Below are 23725 nucleotides of genomic sequence, written 5' to 3' on the forward strand. Positions count from 1 at the left end.
AGATCACTGAACATTGAGAAATACATAGTCCCAAATAAGAAGAATGACTACTGCTATAGCTTATATTTTCTTACTAATACTTTGAAATAAGACACAAGCACAAGTTCTCTTATAAGCAGAATTTTTAAATCACAGTTTTTAAGGAATTCTAGAAAGTAAGTTCTAAAATATGAATACGAGCAAATATATCTTGTTACTATAGCAACAGCTGCTCTAGGGTAGATATTTATATATGCAAAATTGAAGATACATTTATTAGCAGTGAAATAAAACTCACAGTTACTAACTAAATCTTCCTGTATCAGGAATCCCCTTTTATTTTCTTGGTATATCTTATGTTTTTAACACATCCATATCCACACCAGTAAATTAGGTTTCCATAGCAACTAAATACAATTGTAGTCTTGTTTTGTGCACCATTCCATCATTTTTTGGATTTTGCATCAGTATAAAACTTTTCCCACTCTCACGCTAATTAGGCTAACTTAAGCACAATATCTATTACCCAGCCAATTAAAAATGGCTTTAGATGTTATTTGGAATGTGGTATTTTAAAATTTAAATGACAAAAGTATCTTCAGAGCTTTTTTGGTCTTTTCTGCACAATTGTCACTTCTTCAAATCACTGATTAAAAGTTAGCTATAGAAGCCCTAAGAACTTCATGATGGTAACATTTCTTCTTTTTTCCTTAAATATTTTGATTTAGAGTTATGTTTATTATATAAGATGCAATAAATTTAACATTGCTCAGACTTAAGTTTCTGTGATGGAGAATTGCTAGAGATTGCATCTCTCTCTCTCTCTCTCTCTCTCTCTCTTTTAAGAAAGAGTTTATATTTTTACTTCATCCAGTTGTGGAAAATACTTTTTTAAAATGCTCTTCTATGAAATTTAGAAATCATAAAATTAAATAGTCCTCTATGCAAAAAATGCGGAGATGGTGCAGAGGAGAGAAATAAAACTATCTCTTAGTTATTTAAGAAATGCTTTCAGTATGATTTCCCATGTTAATTGTTCCCCTCTTAGTTACCCTTTGCCTTTTGACAATTTCACTGTGTTTGGCACTTCCACCAGAGGGTGTGGGGTGAGAGACACATGAAACTCTTCACTTCATTTTTGCTTTTTCCTTCTAGTCTTGAGAAAGTATTTCTCGGATGAGAATGTTGAGTTTAATGTTAAAAATGTACTACTTTTAATGTATAGATTGCAGCGAACCATATCATTTTGGTCTTCTATTAATATGGCTGATACCAGGACAAAGGTATTAAATTGTTCAGTTGTGTTTAAGGCAGCTTGTAAACAAATGCTGAATTTTTACTACAGAACACATTTTAAGAAAATTTGTCTTTAGTTGCTCACTTTTTGTTGTGAGAAAATACCTGAAAATGTGCAAGTACTGTTTTCAGCCTTTTAACATATAACTTACCAAAGCAAACCAAACTGCATATTGATTTCCATGTCTTTTTGGAGACTTTATCAGTATATATTTGATGCTTCTTAATTTTTTTGACAGATTTTCTAATAATAATAATGAAACTATGATTTTCTGTCTTCCTTATTAGAAAATTTATGATCACATTCTGTTTCATTTTGGAGAGGAAGACAGAGCTTACCTCTGAAATTTGATAGCCAGCATGGGGCGCCTGGGTGGCTCAGTCGGTTAAGTGTCCGACTTCAGCTCACGTCATGATCTTGCTGTTTGTGAATTCGAGCCCCACATTGGGCTCTGTGCTGATGGCTCAGAGCCTGGAGCCTGCTTCGGATTCTGTGTCTCCCTCTCTCTGCCCCTCCCCTGCTCACGCTCTGTCTCTCTCTGTCTCTCTCTCTCAAAAATAAGTAAACATAAAAAAAAAAAATTTGATAGATGGGAAAATAGATTTAATTGTATGTTAGAGATTATCTTGGATGTATAATATTAAAAGGTTTAAAGGTGGTAGATATGAAGATTTCTCTGTAAAATCTGGTGACTAAAATACATTTTTTAACAAAATAATGAAATATGCTGGATAGAAAAGGATTGAAGGTATTGTTTCATTAGTAATTTATCAGAGCTTAGATATTCAGCTAATAGGCTGTAATTTGTATGTTCTTCGGATATAAAACACTTTATTTTCATAGCTCAATAAATTGAAGATTATTTTACAAATGTAACTATGAGTCTTCCTGAACTTTTTATTCAAATGTCTCCAAAATAGAGATATTCAGTATTTACCTCGATTAAATAATTTAATTATATATTGAAATTAGGAAGGAAGTTTAATATATTAATAACTTGGTTATAACTATACTTTTCTGCTATTAGTCATTTTTAGGAGAGTTGGACAGTTTTAGAGATAGATCATTTAGTCTTAACTCTTTGATTTTACTAGTGGCAGAATTGAAGGTTTATTTTCTGTAATGTCTCAGAGTTTAAATTATTCTATGAAAGTATTCAGATGATCTCATTTGATTCAATTTTACATATCATATAGTAACTTTTCAATACTTACTGTTTTGAGTAAATACATGTCTAATCAAGGCTTGTTCCTGTCAAATGTTAGACTAAGCTTTATAAATAACAGTGGAAAGTTGGAGAGAGAGAGATAAATATTATAAATAATTTAGAAAGCATCTGAGTTGAAAATTAAGGAATAATGTGTGTGGTGAAATGTCTAAAATATATGAGCATACTGCTTCTACATATGAATTTTTTAAACCATTAATAAGTTTCACACCTTTTTTATAAAGGAAATTTAAACTTCTATTTAATTAAGTCACTGAAGACCAGTCATAACAGAGGTAGAACCTGTATCTTCTAAAGAAGTATTTTAACATTATTTGTATGTATCAACAAGTTGCAGTTTTGCCATAGAGATTCTGTCATGTGGTTGCAGTTAGCATTGCTGGGATAATAACAGGTGGCTATGTAGGAGGGAGGAAACCTGCTCTAAGAATAGCGGAATAGATTTTGTGTATCCTTGCTCTCTGGCAATGAGCAAATAAAAATAATAATTCTGTTGATGTTTGACATATGCCACATCACATGCTTATTTAAATTAGAGCCCATTATTCTTAACAAATACCTACCTTTGTTTCCACTCTTGTGTTTTTTTGTAGTACCACTGGACTTGTACCATGTTCAGCAACACCAACAACTTTTGGAGACCTGCGAGCAGCCAATGGCCAAGGGCAACAACGACGTCGAATTACATCTGTCCAACCACCTACAGGCCTTCAGGAATGGCTGAAAATGTTTCAGGTGACATGTCTAAACACAGTATTTGAAATGCTTCACTTAATTGCTGCAAAAAATAAGGGATTATTCAGCCATGAGAAGGAACTGTTACATGCTACACCATGGATGAATCTTAAAAACATTATGTTAAGTGAAAGAAGCCAGTCACAAAAATGACATGAAATATCCAGAACAGGCAAATATATAGAGACAGAAGATAGATTAGTGATTGCTATGTGATTGGTGAGGGGATGTTGGGGCTAGCTGCTGACAGGTATGGGATTTCTTTCTGGGGTGATGGAAGTGTTCTAGAGTGGACAGAGGTGATGGTTGTACAGCAAGACAGGTGTTCTGGAAACCATTCAGGTGAACATTTTAAATGGTGAATTGGACCTTGTGTGAAGTATATGTCAATAAAAAAAGCTGTTGAAGATAAGGGAGCTCATCTTAATTTTTAAACGCATTAATCAAGAGAATCCAGTGCTTATTTTGTATAAGTGTGTATTTGTTTTGTTGTTGCTTTTTAGATAGTAAGACCTTTCTTCCTTTTCTCTTTTATGTTGGGGTTTCTGAATGTACTTGTTTTCCAAAATTTCTTGCTTAGAAGTTAAGCATTTAGGAGTAATGCAGGAACTCCTCTAATTAGTCACTTGTGGTGATTTAGCCATCACTGTTACCCTAGTAGCCTCCAAGACTTTGATACAGCTTCTCTTCATCAGTGCCATGCTGGTGTATGGCTTGTTGTGTTCATATGCTGATTACTGTATTTTACTGGCATTTAAATTCTTTGAAAGTTTACCAGGAAGATTGGCTACAACCAAACCTCTGTTAAGAATTTTGTAAATCCTGGTAGTGATATTAAATAGATTTATCTCTTCTTCCAGTGAGACAATGCATATATATTAAGCATTTAGCAAAATAGTTGACCTAGATTAAACACTTAATTATTCTTTGTAAATATCAAATAATATAAGTTATGTGAAGTCACGGTATCTCTGATATTATCCATGACATTAATGTAAAATGAATATATTTCCTCACCTCTAGCTGCTTGATTGGTAGTATTTTGTGAATGCATATGGGAATAAGAATGAATAAGGGAAAAAGAAGATACTTTATTTGACTTTATTTGATATTTCAGATTTTTACAATATCCATTATGTAAATCCTTATAAATTAAATGCCTGGGCAAAAACTAAATAAATGTCCCAGTCTTTTTCTTCTGTAGCTGGAAAATTCACTTGAATCAGTGTTGTTTTTAAATGGATTTTAAAAATTGTTTTCTACCCTTCAGGTGATTTCAGAGAAACTAGGGTAACCTTTTTTTTTTTTTTTTTTTCCGGTTGGTGACTGTAAGGTTAGAGCAGTGGTTCTTGACAGGGGGCAGGTTTTTCCCTCAGATGAAACAGTTTTGGTTGTTGCAACTGATGGGGTGGAGGGCAGGATGCCGCTGGCATCTGGTGAGTAGTGGCCACGTAAAGCACAGCCTCCTATAGCCGAGTGTTATCGGGCCCCAAATGTCACCAGTGCTGGGACTGAGGATGAAAGTTGTGTGTCACTCTCATGATAATGTTATAAGCCACTACAATCACAAAGAATTTTTTTTCTGTCTTCATAGTCCTGTGTTGATTAACCTTACCTTTCCCCAAGGATTAGTACCCCCCTTCCCTTCTCCCAGTTCTTTTACCTTAGGTTCCTGATTTTTTTTTTTAAATTTTAATTAATTTTTTCCTATGCATGAAAAAAAAATTTTTTTTATAATAGCCTTTCGATACAAAATGTATCCCATCAATAAGAGGTAAAAAGAAGAGTCAGACATTCATACAGTCACAAAGAAATACTTCAAAGATTTTTATCATCTCTGATTAAGCCAAGGAGATGGGAATATGGCTGTGTGTTGTCAAGCACACGCACACAGTGTGAACGGCAGAGCGCTTGAGAATAACGCAGAAGAATTACTTAATATCATTTTTATAAGAAAGCATCAACATGATTGAAAATTTTACACTATTGGTAATAGTTTTCTCATCATTGTGGACAGCGTGCAAAATATTTATTTTATATGAAAAGCTTTATTTCTTATCACAAGGATGTCAAGTGATTTATTTTGTATGTGACATGGGCCTATTTTTTCCGGTGTTTTAGAGTACCCAAATATTCTTTGCTAGACATGTAGACTTTTCCCAATTTTAAGAGAACTCTCTCAAATATTGATTTATAGAAGGGAGGGAGTATTTGCTTTATTTTGCAGTGAGGATGTTTTCGGGAGTTCTTTGTAGAATGTTTACTTGTTCAGCTCATTCATGCTTTTCTTAATGAAATGTCCACGTTACCACATATTGTATGTCACCAAGTCTGAGATGCCTAATATCTAGGTTATTAGATGCATCCCATCTTCAGAAATCTTATTTGTAAAAAAAAAAAAAACAAAAAGTTTCTTACAATAAATGGGATTCAATAAATTAAAGAATATTAGGCTAGCCTTTGTTCTGTAAAAAAGCCCATTTGATTGCTTTTCGTATGAGAAGTAGATGCAGTGAAGACAACTTGTTCTTAGCTAATAGGAATAACAGGTAGAATTATCCCTCCAGGTATAGTGTTTTTTTTCAGATAAATATTCTGCAACAAAGAAATCTTTTAGCAACAAAAAGTCAACTAAACAGGTGTATCAGGACCTTAATCTTTTGAGTACCATATCTGTCTCTTACACACCCAGGTCCTCATTGTTGTGCATTGCCCTTTATTTTCAGGGCTGGTGCCAAAGTAACTAGAGATGAATCACTTGCCTAAAAGCTTAATAGGGCTTTCATGGCCAACTTGTAGAGAGATATAATTTCATAGTAAAGTAGGGGAGTCGTGAGTTGACCCTGTGTGCTATAGTGGAGGGATAATTAGACTGGCATGATTTCTACAAATGTGCTGTGGGGGTATTTAATGATGACTTTTCCGTTGCATAACAAGCAAAATGGGAGAGCTCATCCCCTTACTGTTCTGCTATTGCTCCTAAGGCAGTGATACAGCATTGTTTTGGTCCAGCTCCATCTATTCTGACAAAGTACTCTGTACTCAATTTATAAATGGAATGAGAACAAATGATATACCATTTTGGATAAAGGGAAATTGAAACAAAATGGCATTGCAAAATTGAAGTGGAAATTCAAAACAAAACAAAAAACCAGAAATTTTGTACTGTGTAAATTTTTAGTAGCCATTGGTTCTACTTTTTTTGGCAGCCGGATTGATGCTTCAGGTTGTTAATTTGGGGGCAGAGGATTGGTCATTTTGTTTGTGCATTTGGGTGTTACATATAGGTTTTTTTACTTGAAAATTTTAGAGCAAGTAAAGGCATCAATAACATTATTATGATCTTATGTTGAAATTTATATTTAGAGGCATCCTGATATAAATGAGAAGCACATATGACTTAGAAGAAAAAGATCTTAGTACAAATTTTGGCTTTGCCCCTAATACTAGGTAATTTTATTGGTATTACGTAACCACTCTTGCCTATTTTCATCCTCTGTAAGACAGATACAACACTAAAAAGTTGTCAAACAGGAGACAACATGTAAATGTGCTTAAAGCTTTATGTGGAAATAATAGTGGAGACTCAATGTTCGTTTCTTCTCTTGGTCAAGAAATAGCCTTTGTGAACCTCCGTTTTCTCAGGTCTAAAAAAGGGCTATTAAAAACAGCTTCATACAAATGTTATTAGCATTATTTTAATAAAAAAATTTGCATTGCATTAAAATAATGAATGTACTTTGAAAATACTAATACTCAAATATTTTTTTAAATGATAAAGTAGAAAATACTTATGTGTTTTGACATTAAAAGTGGAGTAAAGGGGCGCCTGGGTGGCGCAGTCGGTTAAGCGTCCGACTTCAGCCAGGTCACGATCTCGCGGTCCGTGAGTTCGAGCCCCGCGTTGGGCTCTGGGCTGATGCTCGGAGCCTGGAGCCTGTTTCCGATTCTGTGTCTCCCTCTCTCTCTGCCCCTCCCCCATTCATGCTCTGTCTCTCTCTGTCCCAAAAATAAATAAACGTTGAAAAAAAAATTAGAAAATAAATAAATAAATAAATAAATAAATAAATAAATAAATAAATAAAAGTGGAGTAAAAACACTCTCTTGAAGGATTTAATTAAGTACCACGGTAACACTTAGAAATTGTACATGTTCTCTGTTTTATTTAGATCTTTATTTGCTAGTCAACAAAATACCAAAACAGGATTATGCCAAAATAAAATGAATTCAGTGTTACTTTGCAATTGTATTTGAGGCAGTATGATTAAGAAACCTTGTGTGAAGAAGAAAGTGTGTGTTTAAGAAAGTCATGAGAAATCGGTTCTTTACCACATGAAATTCAGGCGTGGTACTACCGAAAGTCATAATGTGTACATATCTGAATGGGGTATAGAGATCATCCAGACTAGTAACCAACACTGTTTGTGAGTCACTTGCATCAATACTGGATGAGTTGTTTATTTAAAACACAAAATGTCCTCAGCCCCACCTTGACTACTGAATCATACTCTTTGATGATGAGTTCTAGGACTCTGATTCTTACACTCCTCAACCAGTATTTGGGAAACACTGGTCTGGACCAAGCCCCTCATTATACAGGTGGGGTCTCTGAGATTAATTAAGGGACTTTCATATGGTTCCATGGTGAGTTTACTGCTGAAACCCCAGCCCCTAATTGCAGTTCAGTGCTTCTTATATTCTTCACTACTACCTTCATTCTCTAATTATCTGAAATAAAATACTCCTTTCGTGGGGAATTTTCAAGTTTGCATTTGCAATTTTGCCCACAAATTAAGTTTTGTTTCTTTTGATCCTCGCCAAATTTGGAATGTTTTTCGTATCTCCTTAAATAAGTTCTCACGTAACTTTACCATGAAAGACCAAAGGAAGATGCTTTCATCCAGGACAACTATTTTTTAGAAGAGAAATAAAATAATTATCAGAATTATCCAGCAATTTTGCAGATGCAGAAATAAGGCCTGCAGAGGTTAAAGTGTAATCTAATTAGTGTCAGTATCACCTCTAAAAGTTGGGTTTCCTGATCTGAAATTGACTGCTGTTTCCACTATTCCTCATTAAAGGAATGAGGGTTGTTGTTATTTTGTTTTAATATAGTCATTAACTGCTAGTTTTTCAAGTTAATACATACTTCCCTTGCTGGTAAACCATGTATGCAAAAATTTGGAATCAGTCTTGGAGCCAAACTAAACAAGTAAGTCCTAGTAATACCATCAAATATAAATACCAGAAACACTCTCTGGAGAGAATTTTGAGTTAGTGGTGGTGTGGTATTTCCTGACTCTTTGGGGATTCATTTATTTATTCAACAAATAATTACTGGTGCTAGGTTCTACTTTGGATTTGGAATACAATAGTGAACAAAACAGACCAAAAACTCTTTTCCACAGAACTTACATTATAGGAGAGGGATGGAATGGGGGCGGGGGGTTGGAACTGGTTTGCAGTTTTAAAAAGGTTGCCTGGAGTTGGTCTCGGAAGGACATAGGGAAGAAGCCATGTGGATATCAAGGGCAAGAATGTTCCAGGAACAGCAAGTGAAAAGGCTCTGAAGCGGAGCATGCTTGGTTTGTCTATGGCTAAAGCGACTAAACAAGAGGGAAAGGAGTAGGAAATAGAATCTTGTAGACCAACCCAGACTGGTTTTTACTTTTAATTTTTTTTGAAAAATGTTTTTAATGTTTATTTTTGAAAGAGAGAGAAACAGACAGAGCACGAGTGGAGTAGGGGCAGAGAGAGAGGGAGACACAGAATCTGAAGCAGGCTCCAGGCTCTGAGCTGTCATCACAGATCCCAACCTGGGGCTCAAACTCATGAGCCATGAGGTCACGACCTGAGCCGAAGTTGGACACTTAACTGACTGAGCTACCCAGGTGCCCCTGGTTTTTACTTTGAAGTCGGAAGCCACTAGAGGGTTTTAAGCAGAAGAGTGAGTGATTTTTAGCAGTATCACTGACTGTTTTGTGAAGAATAGAACAAGGAAGCTTGTGGAAAGGAATAATCCACGTGAGAGATAATATAGTAGCTAGGCCAATGTAGTTAACAGTCAGATTCTGGATATATTTTGAAGTTTAAGGCCTTAAAATTCATTGATGGATCAGAACCATCTAACAGTGGTGCGAATGAGAGAGTTAAGGATGACTCCAGAGTTTTTGGCTTGAGCAACTAAGAGAATAAGAGTTACGGTTTACTGAAATAGGGAGGATTATGGACATGCATATTTGAAGAGAAAGATCATGGATATGTTTAAGTTTTTATTGCATATCTAAGAATACATGTTGAATGGGCAATTTTATATACCAATCTGGAAGAAATCCAGGCTGGGGAGAGGAAAGCTTTCTATATGGTTCATACCTTTGTCGAAACCATCTAAGGAAAGTGACTTTAAGTAATTAGACTATTGAATATGTGTGGTAGGTGGAAACAGTCTCATTTACTACCTAGCTTGCAGCCTGTGTTGCTAATCCTTGTCAGTGGTATACTTTTAAATAAAGGGTCACAAAGTAACATCTGTTGAATGTATGTATAATTTAAACACAGATATGCATTTAATTTTATTTGACTTGTTAAATCAAATATTGCTTAAAACAAAAACGTTGTTTAAAATAGTAGAAATATTTTCCTATGCAAGCATAATTTTTGTCATGGACTTTGCTTAAATATATAGAAATTTCTGACATAGCTTTTAGTATTTACTTAAAATCTGAATTAGTTGTTTATTTTTTATTCTGGCTTTTCACATTCTACACCCGATCCCCTAAAATCCTTGATAAAATACGTTTTCCATCTATTAGCAGTAATATATCATGTATTAATAATGTTTTTCTACCCTTTTCTTTCTTAAGAAAACTGTAATAATTCATTAACTGAAAAAAAGACATTAAACAAGTATATTGCCTTAAAGTAGAAATATTCATAGTAGCTATTCATGTCATTAATCTATGTAAGGTACATAGAGTAGTAATATGTTGTAAGGTTTTTCACCCTATTACTGTATAAGATTACATAGGATACCTTTATTTTTATATCAAAATTTAACCATAAAAACTTCCAAAAAGTGTTTCTAAGGCAAACAGTCATATATGCAAAGGTGTTTAAAAAGTTTTCAATAATTAAATTAAATTTAATTAAGTAATTAAGATTATTGTGCTATCAGGTTACTTAAAGCTGCATTTTAATCAAGTCAGCATAAGTTATCCGTTACCCAAATTGGATATGTCCTCATACTTGTGTCCATGAATGGAGGGGAACAACATATTTATGAAAACCCACCTTCAATTCTATGAGGAATCTATATCAATAAATTAGAGTTTATAGTATTGATAGTAAATGATCAGAGATGAGGGGAGATGATCAGTGTAAGTTTTGTTAAAGAGGTAAATTTTGAACTAGGATTTGAAGCTGTGTGAGAAAAACTGAACAAAACAGTCGAACTTCAAAGTAACTGCTTTTCATTGGTCATGAGTATACAAATACATATATTTGAGTAGTTTTTATTTCTGTGCATAAGTCCTCACCCTAATTAAAAAGGGTCCAAGATGGGTTCTCAAGGAGAATCTTCTAGGTATGCAGGTATATAGAAGTAAAAGAAAAGAATACGATTTATTAGAGTCTATGTTTCCTCATATTTGGTGGTAAAATGGGAATGTTTCCCAGAGTTTTTATGATTAAGTAAGATAATGTTTGTGATAAGTGCTTTGGAAATACTATTGAAATGTTTGATAGTATGAACATAATCTACACCTTATAATAGGAGTTTCATCTACAATGAAATTCATTGTAGATTCTAAAGGGACAAAAAAAATTTAAACTACAGTACTTTAAAAAGTATTCTAAATAAGGCTTCCTGTGTCCTGAGTATATCTCAGTTTTCAATTATTATCCATTTCATATATTACAAATTCCAGGTTCCTAGTTTGAGCAAGAAATGGAATGTCAAATTGGACGTAATAATTCACAAAGGTACTTAAATCAGCCTGGTCAAGGATGTTCTTTCACTTAAGCATCACAAAGTTATTTACATGTTTTACATGATTATTTTGAGGGGAAATTCTAACACTCTAAATTATTCACATGGCTTTTTAATGTTTCCTTTTAAGAATCATGGCTTTTCTGTGCAGATGTTCCTCATGGCAAAAAAAAATTTTTTTAATAATCCCCTAGTATAAAGTAGTTTCTGTTTTTTAAAGTATAATAATGTGTTTTTGTCTTTCCCATAAGTAGTACTTTGTTTCTCACCCTTTTGTTCACATTCTAGTATCATTACTAAGTCAGTTACTGTTTTATGTTTTTGCTGCTTTTTATTTCAAATTATTTTCACATAATAAATCAAAGTTCTTTTATTTTGTGGAAGACACTTGTCAGATTTGCAGTATATCCAGCTATTAATTTTTCTCTAAATCATGCTGCCAATCTCCTCTGAGATGGGTTCCTTATTAACACCATCAAATTTTATGGTGCCCACTGGAAAGAATATAAAATACCTTGTTTACTTAGTAGCCCAAGTTGATGTTTCCAGATAAAACTCTGATTTCTTATCTTGATAGTAGATGAACATATAATATTTATAATAATATGGTACAAAAATATTTGTCAAAATCATGACTTTTTCTTAAGCTTTTATAAAATAAAGGTACCTAGTGAATTTGATGAAAATAATTGATTATCACTTCAGTGACTCCTGGAGAAACTTTCACTGTAAGCAGCCACTTTTTATGTTATGTGTAAACGTGGATTTTCCTTTATGAGTTTATAGCTTGAGACATCTATTAAAATAATAAAAAATTTCTACTTCCTTTTTGATAGAGCTGGAGTGGACCAGAGAAATTGCTTGCTTTAGATGAACTTATTGATAGTTGTGAACCAACACAAGTAAAACATATGATGCAAGTGATAGAACCCCAGTTTCAACGAGACTTCATTTCCTTGCTCCCTAAAGAGGTAAGGATTATCAATTATATTCTTCTGGGTGCTATTTGATAATATAACTCCATAGCGACCACCTTTAAAAATGGTCATGCTAATTATGGTATTCAGTATTGTCGGTTTAACGCTCTTAATTAGTGTTAAAGAGAGATGTAAATGATAAGCTGCCATGACTTAATAGTATCATTTCCAGATTCAAGTATGTTTATGGACTAAGTGACTTCTTTCCACCCCTGCAGTAAGTCATAGGAGAGAGAGTAAACTATTGAGTTTCATTAATTTGATTATTCCTTTATCACAGTTTTTTCCCAGGTTATTTGAAGCCCAACCTTTAGTTGTCTTGGTACATTTATTATATATAGTAGCAGATTTTTTTAGAAATTCTGATTTTAGTAAAACAGATTTTTGTTGTTTGTTTCTCCAAAATCCCTCTGAGACTAATAGTTTTATGATTCTATTGAATGATAGTTCTCTGTTAACTCACATTATGTAATTTTTTTTAATATGTGGAATCTCACATGTGTATCTTTTTCTACTAATCATCCTTCGTCTTTCCCCCATCTCTCTCACTCTCTCTCTCCCATGCACGCGCGCACGTGCGCGCACACACACACACACACACACACACTCACAGATTTCCTGCATCGATTACATCCTTGTGGCATTTCTTTTGGAATTACTTATGCCTAGTTTTTATACCTTTATGTGAACTGACAGTTTTTTATCATAGATTGATTTTGATCACATGGGCATTCTTGGCTGCATAAATGAGGCATAGCTTAGATGTTGTTCTTTTATTGATGTTATAGGCTTCACAGTTTCATTTCTGTCAGCAAACAAATAATATGACATTAAATAATCAATGTCATGTGGTTTATATTTTCACAAATTATTTATGTGCCACTAATTATATGTCAGCTAAGAAAACAATATATAAGACACTAATATACTACTGCAAATGATCTTAAAACTTCTAATATGAAGAGAAAAAGAGTCAGTTTTTTTGGATAACCATTCTAAACATCCTAAGGGCATTAAACATAGTCTCAATAATTTCACATTGGATATGAATAAAATAGTTTTATCATATTTAATGTATGAAACTAAGCATTACTCTAAGAGAAAGCAAAGTGGAAATAATATCTTTTTCCTGAAATGTTTCTTCTTTGGAATGATTTTTTTTAAATGGCAAAAAAAAAAAAAAAAAAAAAAAAAAGTAGCATTGTCCCAGAAAAATTTTTTTATTCTTGCTGGCTCATGCTAAACCTGAACCTTTTGAATAGAATTGGCTTATGAAATGACATAAGCTCTCTTTGCTTCCAGAAGGACATTCATAATAGGTAGCACTTTTATAAGTATTTGACTGAAAGTAAAGTTAGTCCCTCTAATATTTTCTTCATGGTTTCCCTAGATATCCTCCTTATTTTAGAAGGTAGTATTTTTGTTAAAATACAGACTTTCTCTTAGTCTAGTTTGTCCTCTTATCTCTAAAAATGGTGAATATTTTGTTTTGCTTTATTTGTATTTCCATAATAACTTTTGAACACAAAAAATACTTAAAATCCGAAGACTATGAAAATATTTTTAGGAGTCTAAGAATTAAGCACAAATTATTGATAACCAGCGTAAATGCAATAAAGATTTTTTTGGGTTAAATGTTCTTTTCAAGATTGCCTGAGGAAAAAGTAGGGAGGCTAGAGAAAAGAACAAGAGTGAGCTCTGGCTTAGCAGATCTTCTGCATTTTCCCTCTTTTTCAACTACTAGGAAACATTTCATATTTTGAAAAAATGCTTTATTTTATATTTGGAGAAAGAATGGTATAGATCTAAGTCCTTAAGGAAACTATTATCTTATTGGAGACTAAGTGCTATTATTATTTAAAACATCACTACTTTCATGGCAGGAAATGGACTTGTAATGATTTTCTTATAATTCCTTTCAACAGATCTCAAAGCTCTTTACCAACACTTACTTTTTTTTTTTTTTTTTTTTTAATGTTTATTTTTGAGAGAGAGAGAGAAAGAGACAGAGTGTGAGCCGGGGAGGGGCAGAGAAAGAGGGAGACACAGAATCCGAAGCAGGTTCCAGGCTCCGAGCTGTCAGCAGCACAGAGCCTGATGTGGGACTCAAACTCACAAACCATGAGATCATGACCTGAGCCGAAGTCAGACACTTAACTGATTGAGCCACCCAGGCGCCCCATCAACACTTACTTTTTAAGCTCAAAAACCTTGATAAAAATGTCACTAGTCTCATGTGGGAGGCTTGTGATATACTGCATTATCCTTATTTTTGTAAATAAATGCCAAGAAAAGCATAGTGATGCAGTAGATGACCTAGAACAAAACCTAAATTCTTCAATTTTTTTAAAGTTTATTTGCTATTTGGAGAGAGAGAGCAAGCAAGCAGGAAAGGGGCAGAGAGAGGGAAGGAGAGAAAGAGAATCCCAAGCAGACTGTCACACAGAGCTCCATGCGGGGTTCAAATTCATGAACCGTGAGATCATGAGCCAAAATCAAGAGTTGATGCTTAACCAACTGAGCCACTCAGGTACCCCCCAAACCTGAACTCTTAACATAGGATCAGCCAACAATTTCTTTATTCTTTTTTTTAAACCCCTGTTTCACTAGTTCAATCCAGGGAAATACAGCAATTTTCTGGGAAAGTATTAGTTCCCTCTCACGTATAATATGGTGGTCTCTTACATAGGTTAAAGAGAAAAACAAAAAATAGCAACTCTCACTGAAATGACAAGTTTGGTCAAGGAAAAGGTTATCTAAAATAGATGTTCAATTTAAGAGCTTCTGTCTGTTGAGCCTTAGGAGGAATTACTAATCCAGATTTTACCTTTACGAGAAATGAAAAGAGGGGTGTCTGAATGGCTCAATCAGTTAAGTATCCAACTCTTGATCTTGGCTCAGGTTATGATCTCATGGTTTGTGAGTTCGAGCCCCTTGTCGGGCTCTACACTGACAGTGCAGAGCTTGCTTGGGATTCTTTCTCTCTGCGCCCCGCCCCCCGCCTCCCTCTCTCTCAAAATAAGCATAAAAAAAAAAGACAAATGAATAGAAAATTGGATTAGTCAGACCATTTTACTTGGCCACAACAAACCTATACTCCCCTGCTATGGTATTATAGAGATGTTGTTCAGGACAATGCCCACTTTCTGCCTCCTGCAAGGAGCCCCACATGACTAAACCTTGCTTCCTTTGAGGAATTGTTATACTTCCCCCATAATATACGTTAAGAATTGTATAACTAATTGTTGTTCCTTTTGTGCTTGGCAGTTTAATTAAAAAACCATGTAAGATATTGTTGCCAGTGCATTTGTGTTCTACTTTTTCCCTGATTTAAACTTAACTTCTTTTATGATTTATATTTTTACTGGTTCTGATTTTCTTTTTCATATTTTTTATTTTCCTATGTGTATTTTCTACAATACTTAGATGTTTTTAATAGAACAACTAGATTTAAATAGAATAAGTTGAAATTCATGGTTGAGTTAGGGCCTCTGTTGTTTTAAAGGAAAAATGTACCAGTTACCTGTGGAGTTAGCACTTCAACTTTCGTTAGCACCTAAGTGTTTCTTTATTCTTTAATGCATTTCTCTTTAATGCATGCAGACACTGGACTAGGTGAGCTCATAATCACCAGTAATGAAGGAAATGATAGATGATTTAGGATGTACCTTTGAAATCTAAGGTGCTCTGGATTCATTTTCTAGCCTTTAAGATCCATTACCTGTTTCTGTAAATTACCTGATTTCTACTTCAGCTGGATAACTAAAACAAAGAATAGACTTTTTCAGATGACCATTTTAAATATGTTGGGCATTAAATAGCATCTCTTTTTCACAAATATAACTTTGTGCCTTTTAATTTCTATATTAAATATGAATTTCACATAGAAGAAAAATATGGTGTTATCATTACTGTTATACTGGCACTAAACAACTTGCCCAGGCTTAATTTCAAAATTAAGTGACTTATAGAGTATCCATTAGAAAAGTATAATGTTGATACCTATATCTGTCTATATCTGTGTCTATGTTTGTGTATTTGTATATGTGTATGTATGTATACACATATATGTAGATGGTTGGATATAGTTATGCCTTTTTGTTTAAAATTACTCAGTTTCTAAATATGATCCTGAATGGGCTTCTCTGATAGACCAAAAATAATTATTCCACAAAAAGGTTTTTTCTGTCATTTATCAGTAACAGTATTAAATTGAATACTGACTGGCTGGAGTACTTTCTATATGAAGTGTACTCAATAAATATGTGATTAATGATGAGCTCTCTCTATATAATGTTCTTGGGTAAGCATAATTTATATCATGTAATTACTGGTTGGCATCAGAAAATAATTCAAATTGTGCTTTTACTCCCTGTATGGCCTTTGGCCCTTTAAATGATAGTTTGTTTTAATTCTTGTAATTTAATTTCTGTGAACACTAAACTTTATTGCTTTGTTTAGATCATTTGGGTTCTAATATCATAATTTAAATTTTTATGTGATTAGTGAGGCTAATTGGATAAGCATACTCACAAGTTACCATCCCCCTCTTTTTTCTTTCTTCTTCCCTTATTTACTTGAATTGACTATACATGCTTAAAAAAAAATGATGGTGCAACCCTTGGAAACAAAATTTTAAAATCAGTGATATACCAAAGAGCTGGTACAAATATACAAATATATCTGGCCCATCAAGAAAATCCCCACCAGCAATGTAAAGTAATTAGAACCTAATTGCTTTTATATGTCTGTGGAGCAGTTTAGTAATTGTACCCTCTTGTCATTTACATTGAAGGGTATAAATGTTTGAGAAGTTCATCATTGTGATAATAGACACTTTGATGTGATAAAGAACTATTAATCTTATCTATCAGAAGTGATCTGAAATCCTACCACACAGAATATCTAGATATCTCATTTCTTTTTTTTAATGTTCATTTGTTTTTTAGAGAGAGAGAAAGTGCAAGCGGGGGAGGGTTGGGAAGGGATGTGGAACAGAGGATCTGAAGTGGGCTCTGTGCTGACAGCTTCAGGGCTGACAGCAGTGAGCCCAGTGCGGGGCTCGAACTCACAAACCACAAGATCATGACCTGAGCTGAAGTTGGATATTCAATAGAGTGAGCCACTCAAGTGCCCCTGAAATCTCATTCCTTAGTTTATGTCATAACTTCAGTGAATTTACATGGTAGTGGGGAGAGAAAAGTACAAAATCTAAATGACTAATAAAGTGTACATACACATACATACGTACATAAATGGTAGAATTCTTGAGTTGAGGCTCACAGAGCAAAAGAGCAGAGGCAGAGAAGCTTAAGTATTCTTTGCAGAGGTGACGTTAGTCAAGTGAAGTTCATAAAAACCAATAGAGCGAGTTTTTTAAGCTTGGTATATATTTAAGATTAACTATTAGAAAGTCAATTTCAAAAATTAGAATGTAGAATTACATTGTGTTTATCTAAAAGTGCTTCATTCTATAGTAAATAATTAACTTATTATTTTTGTATGTGTATTTTTAAATATGGACATACTGTGCTTTTGCTTTTCATAGCTGGCACTTTATGTGCTTTCATTCCTGGAACCCAAAGACCTGCTACAAGCGGCTCAGACTTGTCGCTACTGGAGAATTTTGGCTGAAGACAACCTTCTCTGGAGAGAGAAATGCAAAGAAGAGGGTAAGGTTCAAAATCACAAAGAGAAAATCTTTAGACTCTGAAAAAGCAAAGTGACTCTGAAAACAAATAGCAAAAAGTAAAAATTAGAAGTTTTATATGTGCACATAGAATTGAAAAAAGAGAACTTTGGCCGCTTATCAAAGAATGAAAAATTAGTCTTCATTGACATTCACCTACTTATATAAAATCCACAGGTTACCCCACACATTCAAATGAACTAGATCTCGCAGCTAACCCCTTTAATGAGCGATAGTAACGAATAGCAAATGTATCTGATTTGCTTCCCAGTCTGAAAAGATCGGATGAGGATGATTTAAAGGAAACCTAAAAAAAAAAAAAAAAACCAAAGCAAAACACAGACCCATGTATACAGAGAGCAGATTGTTAATTGCCAGAGGAGAGGGGAATTGGGGAGGCGGGTAAAATAGGTAAAGGGGATTAAGAACTATAAGCTTCTAGTTGTAAAATAAGTAAGTCATGGGGATGTAATGTAAGCATGGGCAATAGAGTCAATAATATTGTAGTAACTTTGTAAGTTCACAGAGGATAGCTAGATTTATTGTCATGACAATTTTGCAGCATATGTAAATATCAAATCACTGTGCTGTATACCTGATACTAATATTGTATGTCAGCTACACCTCAATTTAAAGGAAGGACAAACCAAAGACCTAAATAGGAATTTTTGTTTAAAATAAGATAGCGATTAATTTCTACCAGCAGTTTCATGGATGAGAAAGGTGTCCGTCTTTCCAATACTCACAATTAAAGATCAAGTTATAATTGCAACTGTCCTTGGGAGAGAAACTCACTGGAATTCACACTAATAAATGACTACTCAGTCATATAATGAAGGAAGGAAGAAAGGAAACCCCAAAATTATATTAACAGTATTCAAATATTCCATATTCTATTCTTTCACAAACATTTATTGAACACCTCCTATGAGCTGGAGATTCTTAAATGTTGGGGATATAGTACTGAACTCCCATTTACTTCCCATCATGGAGCTTATGTTCTTGAAAATTGTAAAAAAATAAACAAACAGAACAAAGAAAAAGAAAAAATCTCCTTTCTTAGTAGAGGAGAAGGTATTATCTATATTAAATAACAAAAGGACATTTTTTTTCCAGCAGGCATCTAAAAAAATTATATTTTTGAAAAAAAATGTAAAAATATGATTTGCCTCTGATAAGCAAAAATTTTTGGAAAGAAAGGTAGAGCATGAGACAGATACTCTACAGGTTACCCTCTCCTTCATGGAGATCACAGTTGATGAGGGGCACTGATGGTTAATAAAGCTGGAAGGTGAAGATCCAGGATACTTGGTTTCTGTCCTGCTTTTGCCCTGTCTGTAGCTTTGACTAGTGAAACCTTCTCTTCTCAAGTGTCTATATACATAAAGTGGGATTAATCATCCCTGCCTTACCTTCTCTCATAGAATCATTATTTTAATGACTTTTTAAAAAACTGTGGTAACATATACCTAAGATAGAACTTATCATTCTAACCATTTTAAAAATTACAGTTCAGTGGCATGAAATACATTCATGTTTTGTACAATTCATCTTTAGAACTTTTTCATCTTTCCCAGCTGAGAGTTGATATCCATTTAACAGGAACTCGTTCCTCCTCCCTGCAGCCCCTGGCATCCATCATTCTGTTTTCTGTCTATGAGTTTGACTACTACTCTATGTGCCTCATATAAGTGGAATCATACAGTATTTGCTTTTTTGTGACTGACTTGTTTCATTTTGCATACTGTCTTCAAGGCTTATCTGTGTGGTAGCATGTGTCAGAATCCTCTTCTTTATCGAGGCTGAATAAATATTCCACTGTATATATCCCACATTTTGTTTCTTTATTCATCCATCGATGGACACTTGGGATGCTTCCACCTTTCAGCTATTTTGAATAATGCAGCTATGAACGTGGGTGTACAAGTATCTGTTCAAGTTTCTGCTTTCAATTCTCTTGGGTGTATATCCAGAATTGGAATTGCTGGATTATATGGTAATTCTGTGTTTAATTTTTTTGATGAACCAGCATACTCTTTTCCATAGCAGCTAATATACCATTTTATATTCTCACAAACATTGCATAAGGGCTCACATTTCTGTACATCCTGACATCCAACGTTTCATAGAATTATTTAGAGAAAGAAATGAAAAAGTCAATATGAAAACATGCCACAGAGAATGCAAACTTTACATTATCATTTTATAATACAGTATTAGAAATTGGACAGTGTCCTGTATTTCAGTGGTTTTGAGCATAAGGGAAAATGAGATACATTATAAAATGGGTAATTTTTATTATTGGTGATGGCAGTTATACTCTTTATCTCTTTAAAACTTTAGGTATTGATGAACCATTGCACATCAAGAGAAGAAAAGTAATAAAACCAGGTTTCATACATAGTCCATGGAAAAGTGCATATATCAGACAGCACAGAATTGATACTAACTGGAGGCGAGGAGAACTCAAATCTCCTAAGGTAACTGAACTCTTGCACAGTATAACAGAAAGCACTGATCAGTGTTGGTACCTGATACACTCTTCTTGGCCAGCAGTATAACTTGACACCTATCTCCTGTGGAAAGAAAATAATATATTTTAAAATAACCAAAAATGTAACTGACAGCATTGCTCTGTTGCTAATTTCTCCAGTCTGACAACTAATTGTACTTGAATAAAAGATGAGTTGAATTGCATGTCATTCTATCTTATGTAAGTGACAATTTCTGAGTATCCTGTTGAATTTTGTGTCATATGCTTGAGATTTTGCTTGCTCTCTGACCACGTAGTTAGAACGTGATTCTTTGAGCAGTGCCCATGTTTTGTGTTTTTGGTGGCTTTTCTGAGTTTTATTTCTCTAAATTTAAGTATAATACTGATTTTCTGTCTTATCCTAAATATATAAAGAGTGACAAAAATGCTTATATTATACAACCGGAAAAAAGCAATTAGAGATACCGTTACATTAATATGTATACATTATAACAGGCTTTTTTTTGTTTTAAGTTGAAAAAAGTTGATAATTATTGTTACTTTTGTCTTTCTCGTTTGTAGGTACTTTTGTTTTTGTGTGTGAAAATTGCAAACCATAGATGCATAGTTTTTGGTTTGAATAGATAAAGAGATGATTATAAAATACATTTGTGTTTGAACCATCTTTATGAGTTTTTGACTCATAAAAGTCTTGACTCACTTTTAATAGTTGATATCTCAAGTATAAAAATCATAGAATATGGAAAACAAAATGTTTAGTAATTGATTCATCATTCAGGAAGGATGGATGCTACTTCATATTTTATATAAATTGTATTTTAAGAAATAGACTATCGATTGCGGCTCCTATTTGTGTCTTTATTTTTCTTTTCACTGGTATTTTTAAAAATTTAGTTTAATAATATATTTCTAATCTGCTCATCTATCTTGTAGGTTCTGAAAGGACATGATGATCATGTGATCACATGCTTGCAGTTCTGTGGTAACCGAATAGTTAGTGGTTCTGATGACAACACTTTAAAAGTTTGGTCAGCGGTCACAGGCAAAGTAAGCTTTCTTCTTTCCACACTTCACATTTTATGTATGCCTTTGCAGGGACCAACCAGGAAAAAAATAAGGGTTCATTTTTGACTGCAGCTTATTTTGATAACAAATATCAGAGCTTCTAATTTATTTAGTTTTTCCGGTGGCACAAAGATCATGTTTCTCAGGATACGATGTCATTAGTTTCTTCTTGTAAATAGTCAGTCTATCTTTGTGACTTAGCTATTGTATAATTCTCACAGGTGTGCTTTATCTTTTTTTGGTTAATTTTTCCCACTTTTATTAGCCATCTCGCTTATATTGTCTTTTTTAAACTTTTTTAAAACTATGATTGAGGGATATGTGTTTTTTCTGCTTTGTTGGTAACTTACCTATAGTTTAGAAGTTGAATAAATCATGTTAATGTAGACTTATCTCAAGACCTATGAGATGAAAGTTAGGCAGATACGATATATAACTGAAGGAGTTTGAAGAAAAGAAGTAGTCTAAGCAATTAATTTCACTGTACGCAGTATTATATTTTAATTGTTCTATAGTGAATACTTATTTTTATCTGTCCAATGGAGAATGTTTTCATGACTTAAGTAACTGACTAGCTAAAAAAAGTAGAGGAAAATGTGAAAAAAACAAAAACCTTGTCTTTTAAAATGTCTTACAACACGTTGATTCTTGGGCAAGAATCTTCTAAAATATTCCAAGTCAGATGTTAGAAATTTTTTTAAAGCAACTTCATATTTCCACAGTGTAATATTAGCTTTGGACTTATTTCAGAGTTTTAATATCTGTCTTTACTTGTCCAGAAGTACTTTGCCTGGCTCCTAACTACTGCCTTGGGGCAGATTCAGATGAAATGTGGTATGTAAGCCACACCTAACACAGTTGGCGTTCTTTCATTGAATCCATTCATATGGAAGAAAGAAGTTGCAATTTTAGCATTATTTCATCAAAAAGACCAGGCTGGAGCTGTCTTACTTTAATGAGAAGTGTTTTACTTTCTACATACTTGTTCCTCAGTTGTACGTGTGTGTTTAATATATAATGCTACTGAATAAAAAAACCAATAAGTAGTGATGGGATCATGTTATATTGATGTGAGGAATTATTTTCTGATGTGCCAGTCAAATTTTGTAAATAACTTTACCCCAAAATTTAATGAGCTACTGAAATGTTATAATACATCATTTTCTTTTCTACCCAAAAGTAATCATCTTAAGTGTTTTTCCAGTGTCTGAGAACATTAGTGGGACACACAGGTGGAGTATGGTCATCACAGATGAGAGACAATATCATCATTAGTGGATCTACAGATCGGACTCTAAAAGTGTGGAATGCAGAGACCGGAGAATGTATACACACCTTGTATGGGCATACTTCCACTGTCCGTTGTATGCATCTCCATGAAAAAAGGTAAGGGGAAATCCTTTCTCTGTTACTTGTGAATCTGAGGCCTTTTGTGTAGAGTTCAGTTGTATAAAACTGTGTTTATTAGAGAGATAGTGATAATGTGATGTTAAATTAGACTTTATTAGACTTCAGATGTTTCTATACTAGCAAAGCAGTAGTGTGTTGGCTTAAAATTGGGGATTGTCTAAATTTCCGTCTTCATTTAGTAGTGTTGTTGGCTTCCTCCTTGAAACTGTATTTTCTAATCTTGTGTAGCATTTTATTGTTGTACAGCTTTGATGACTCATCATCTTCAAAAATTTCTCTCTCTCTCTCTTTTTTTTTTTTTTTTTTTTGGTGTTTATATCCCTGCTAGTGGGATAAATTCAGTTATTCAGGCTTCAAGCTTCTGAGTCTTTTTAAATACCCACCCACCCTACCTCCACTCCATCCTATCCCCTTATATCTAGGCAAAAGCTGAGGCCCATGGGTTTTAGTTTATTCTCATTACCACTCACCTGAACTATTGACATAGCTTTCACACTTGGTTTTCTCACCTTTTACATGGCTGACAGAGAATTCTTTTCTAATTATGATAGTGTCATTGCCCTTTGAGAGCCTTCTGTTGTCTATCGAATCAAGGAAGAAATCCTCAATCCAGTTTTCAAAATAGTTTCAGCCAAACCAAACTGCTTGCCTTTTTTTCTTCTCACTGCCTTCACTCTTGCTTTGATCTCTTCCTACAAAGCCCTCCTATTAAAATCCTTTCGATCTCCTATTGGCATGTCTTCACAGTATCCCTGTTAAACAAATGTGATTTCGACTTTACTTTGTCAAAAAAGGTCTGATGGTTCTTACCATAAATCTCCCGCAGTCCTTACCTTTAATTCTGTCCACAGCATCTTCTTTAT

At 33.9% G+C, this 23725-nt stretch overlaps 1 protein-coding gene across 5 annotated transcripts in view; it reads left to right on the forward strand.

Annotated features, from left to right (window-relative positions):
• The window catches only part of FBXW7 (F-box and WD repeat domain containing 7), a 225613-nt gene that overhangs the window by 195364 nt on the left and 6524 nt on the right, over nt 1-23725 (forward strand). For all 5 annotated transcript variants that reach the window (XM_027067286.2, XM_053216864.1, XM_027067290.2 and 2 more), the window contains 6 exons: nt 3098-3239; nt 12064-12198; nt 17753-17876; nt 20237-20373; nt 21321-21434; nt 22657-22838. In XM_027067286.2, the coding sequence (XP_026923087.1) occupies nt 3098-3239; nt 12064-12198; nt 17753-17876; nt 20237-20373; nt 21321-21434; nt 22657-22838 (834 nt within the window). The remainder of the gene's footprint in view (nt 1-3097; nt 3240-12063; nt 12199-17752; nt 17877-20236; nt 20374-21320; nt 21435-22656; nt 22839-23725) is intronic.

Source organism: Acinonyx jubatus, chromosome B1 (genome assembly GCF_027475565.1).
Source record: "Acinonyx jubatus isolate Ajub_Pintada_27869175 chromosome B1, VMU_Ajub_asm_v1.0, whole genome shotgun sequence".
NCBI classification, from domain to species: domain Eukaryota; kingdom Metazoa; phylum Chordata; class Mammalia; order Carnivora; family Felidae; genus Acinonyx; species Acinonyx jubatus.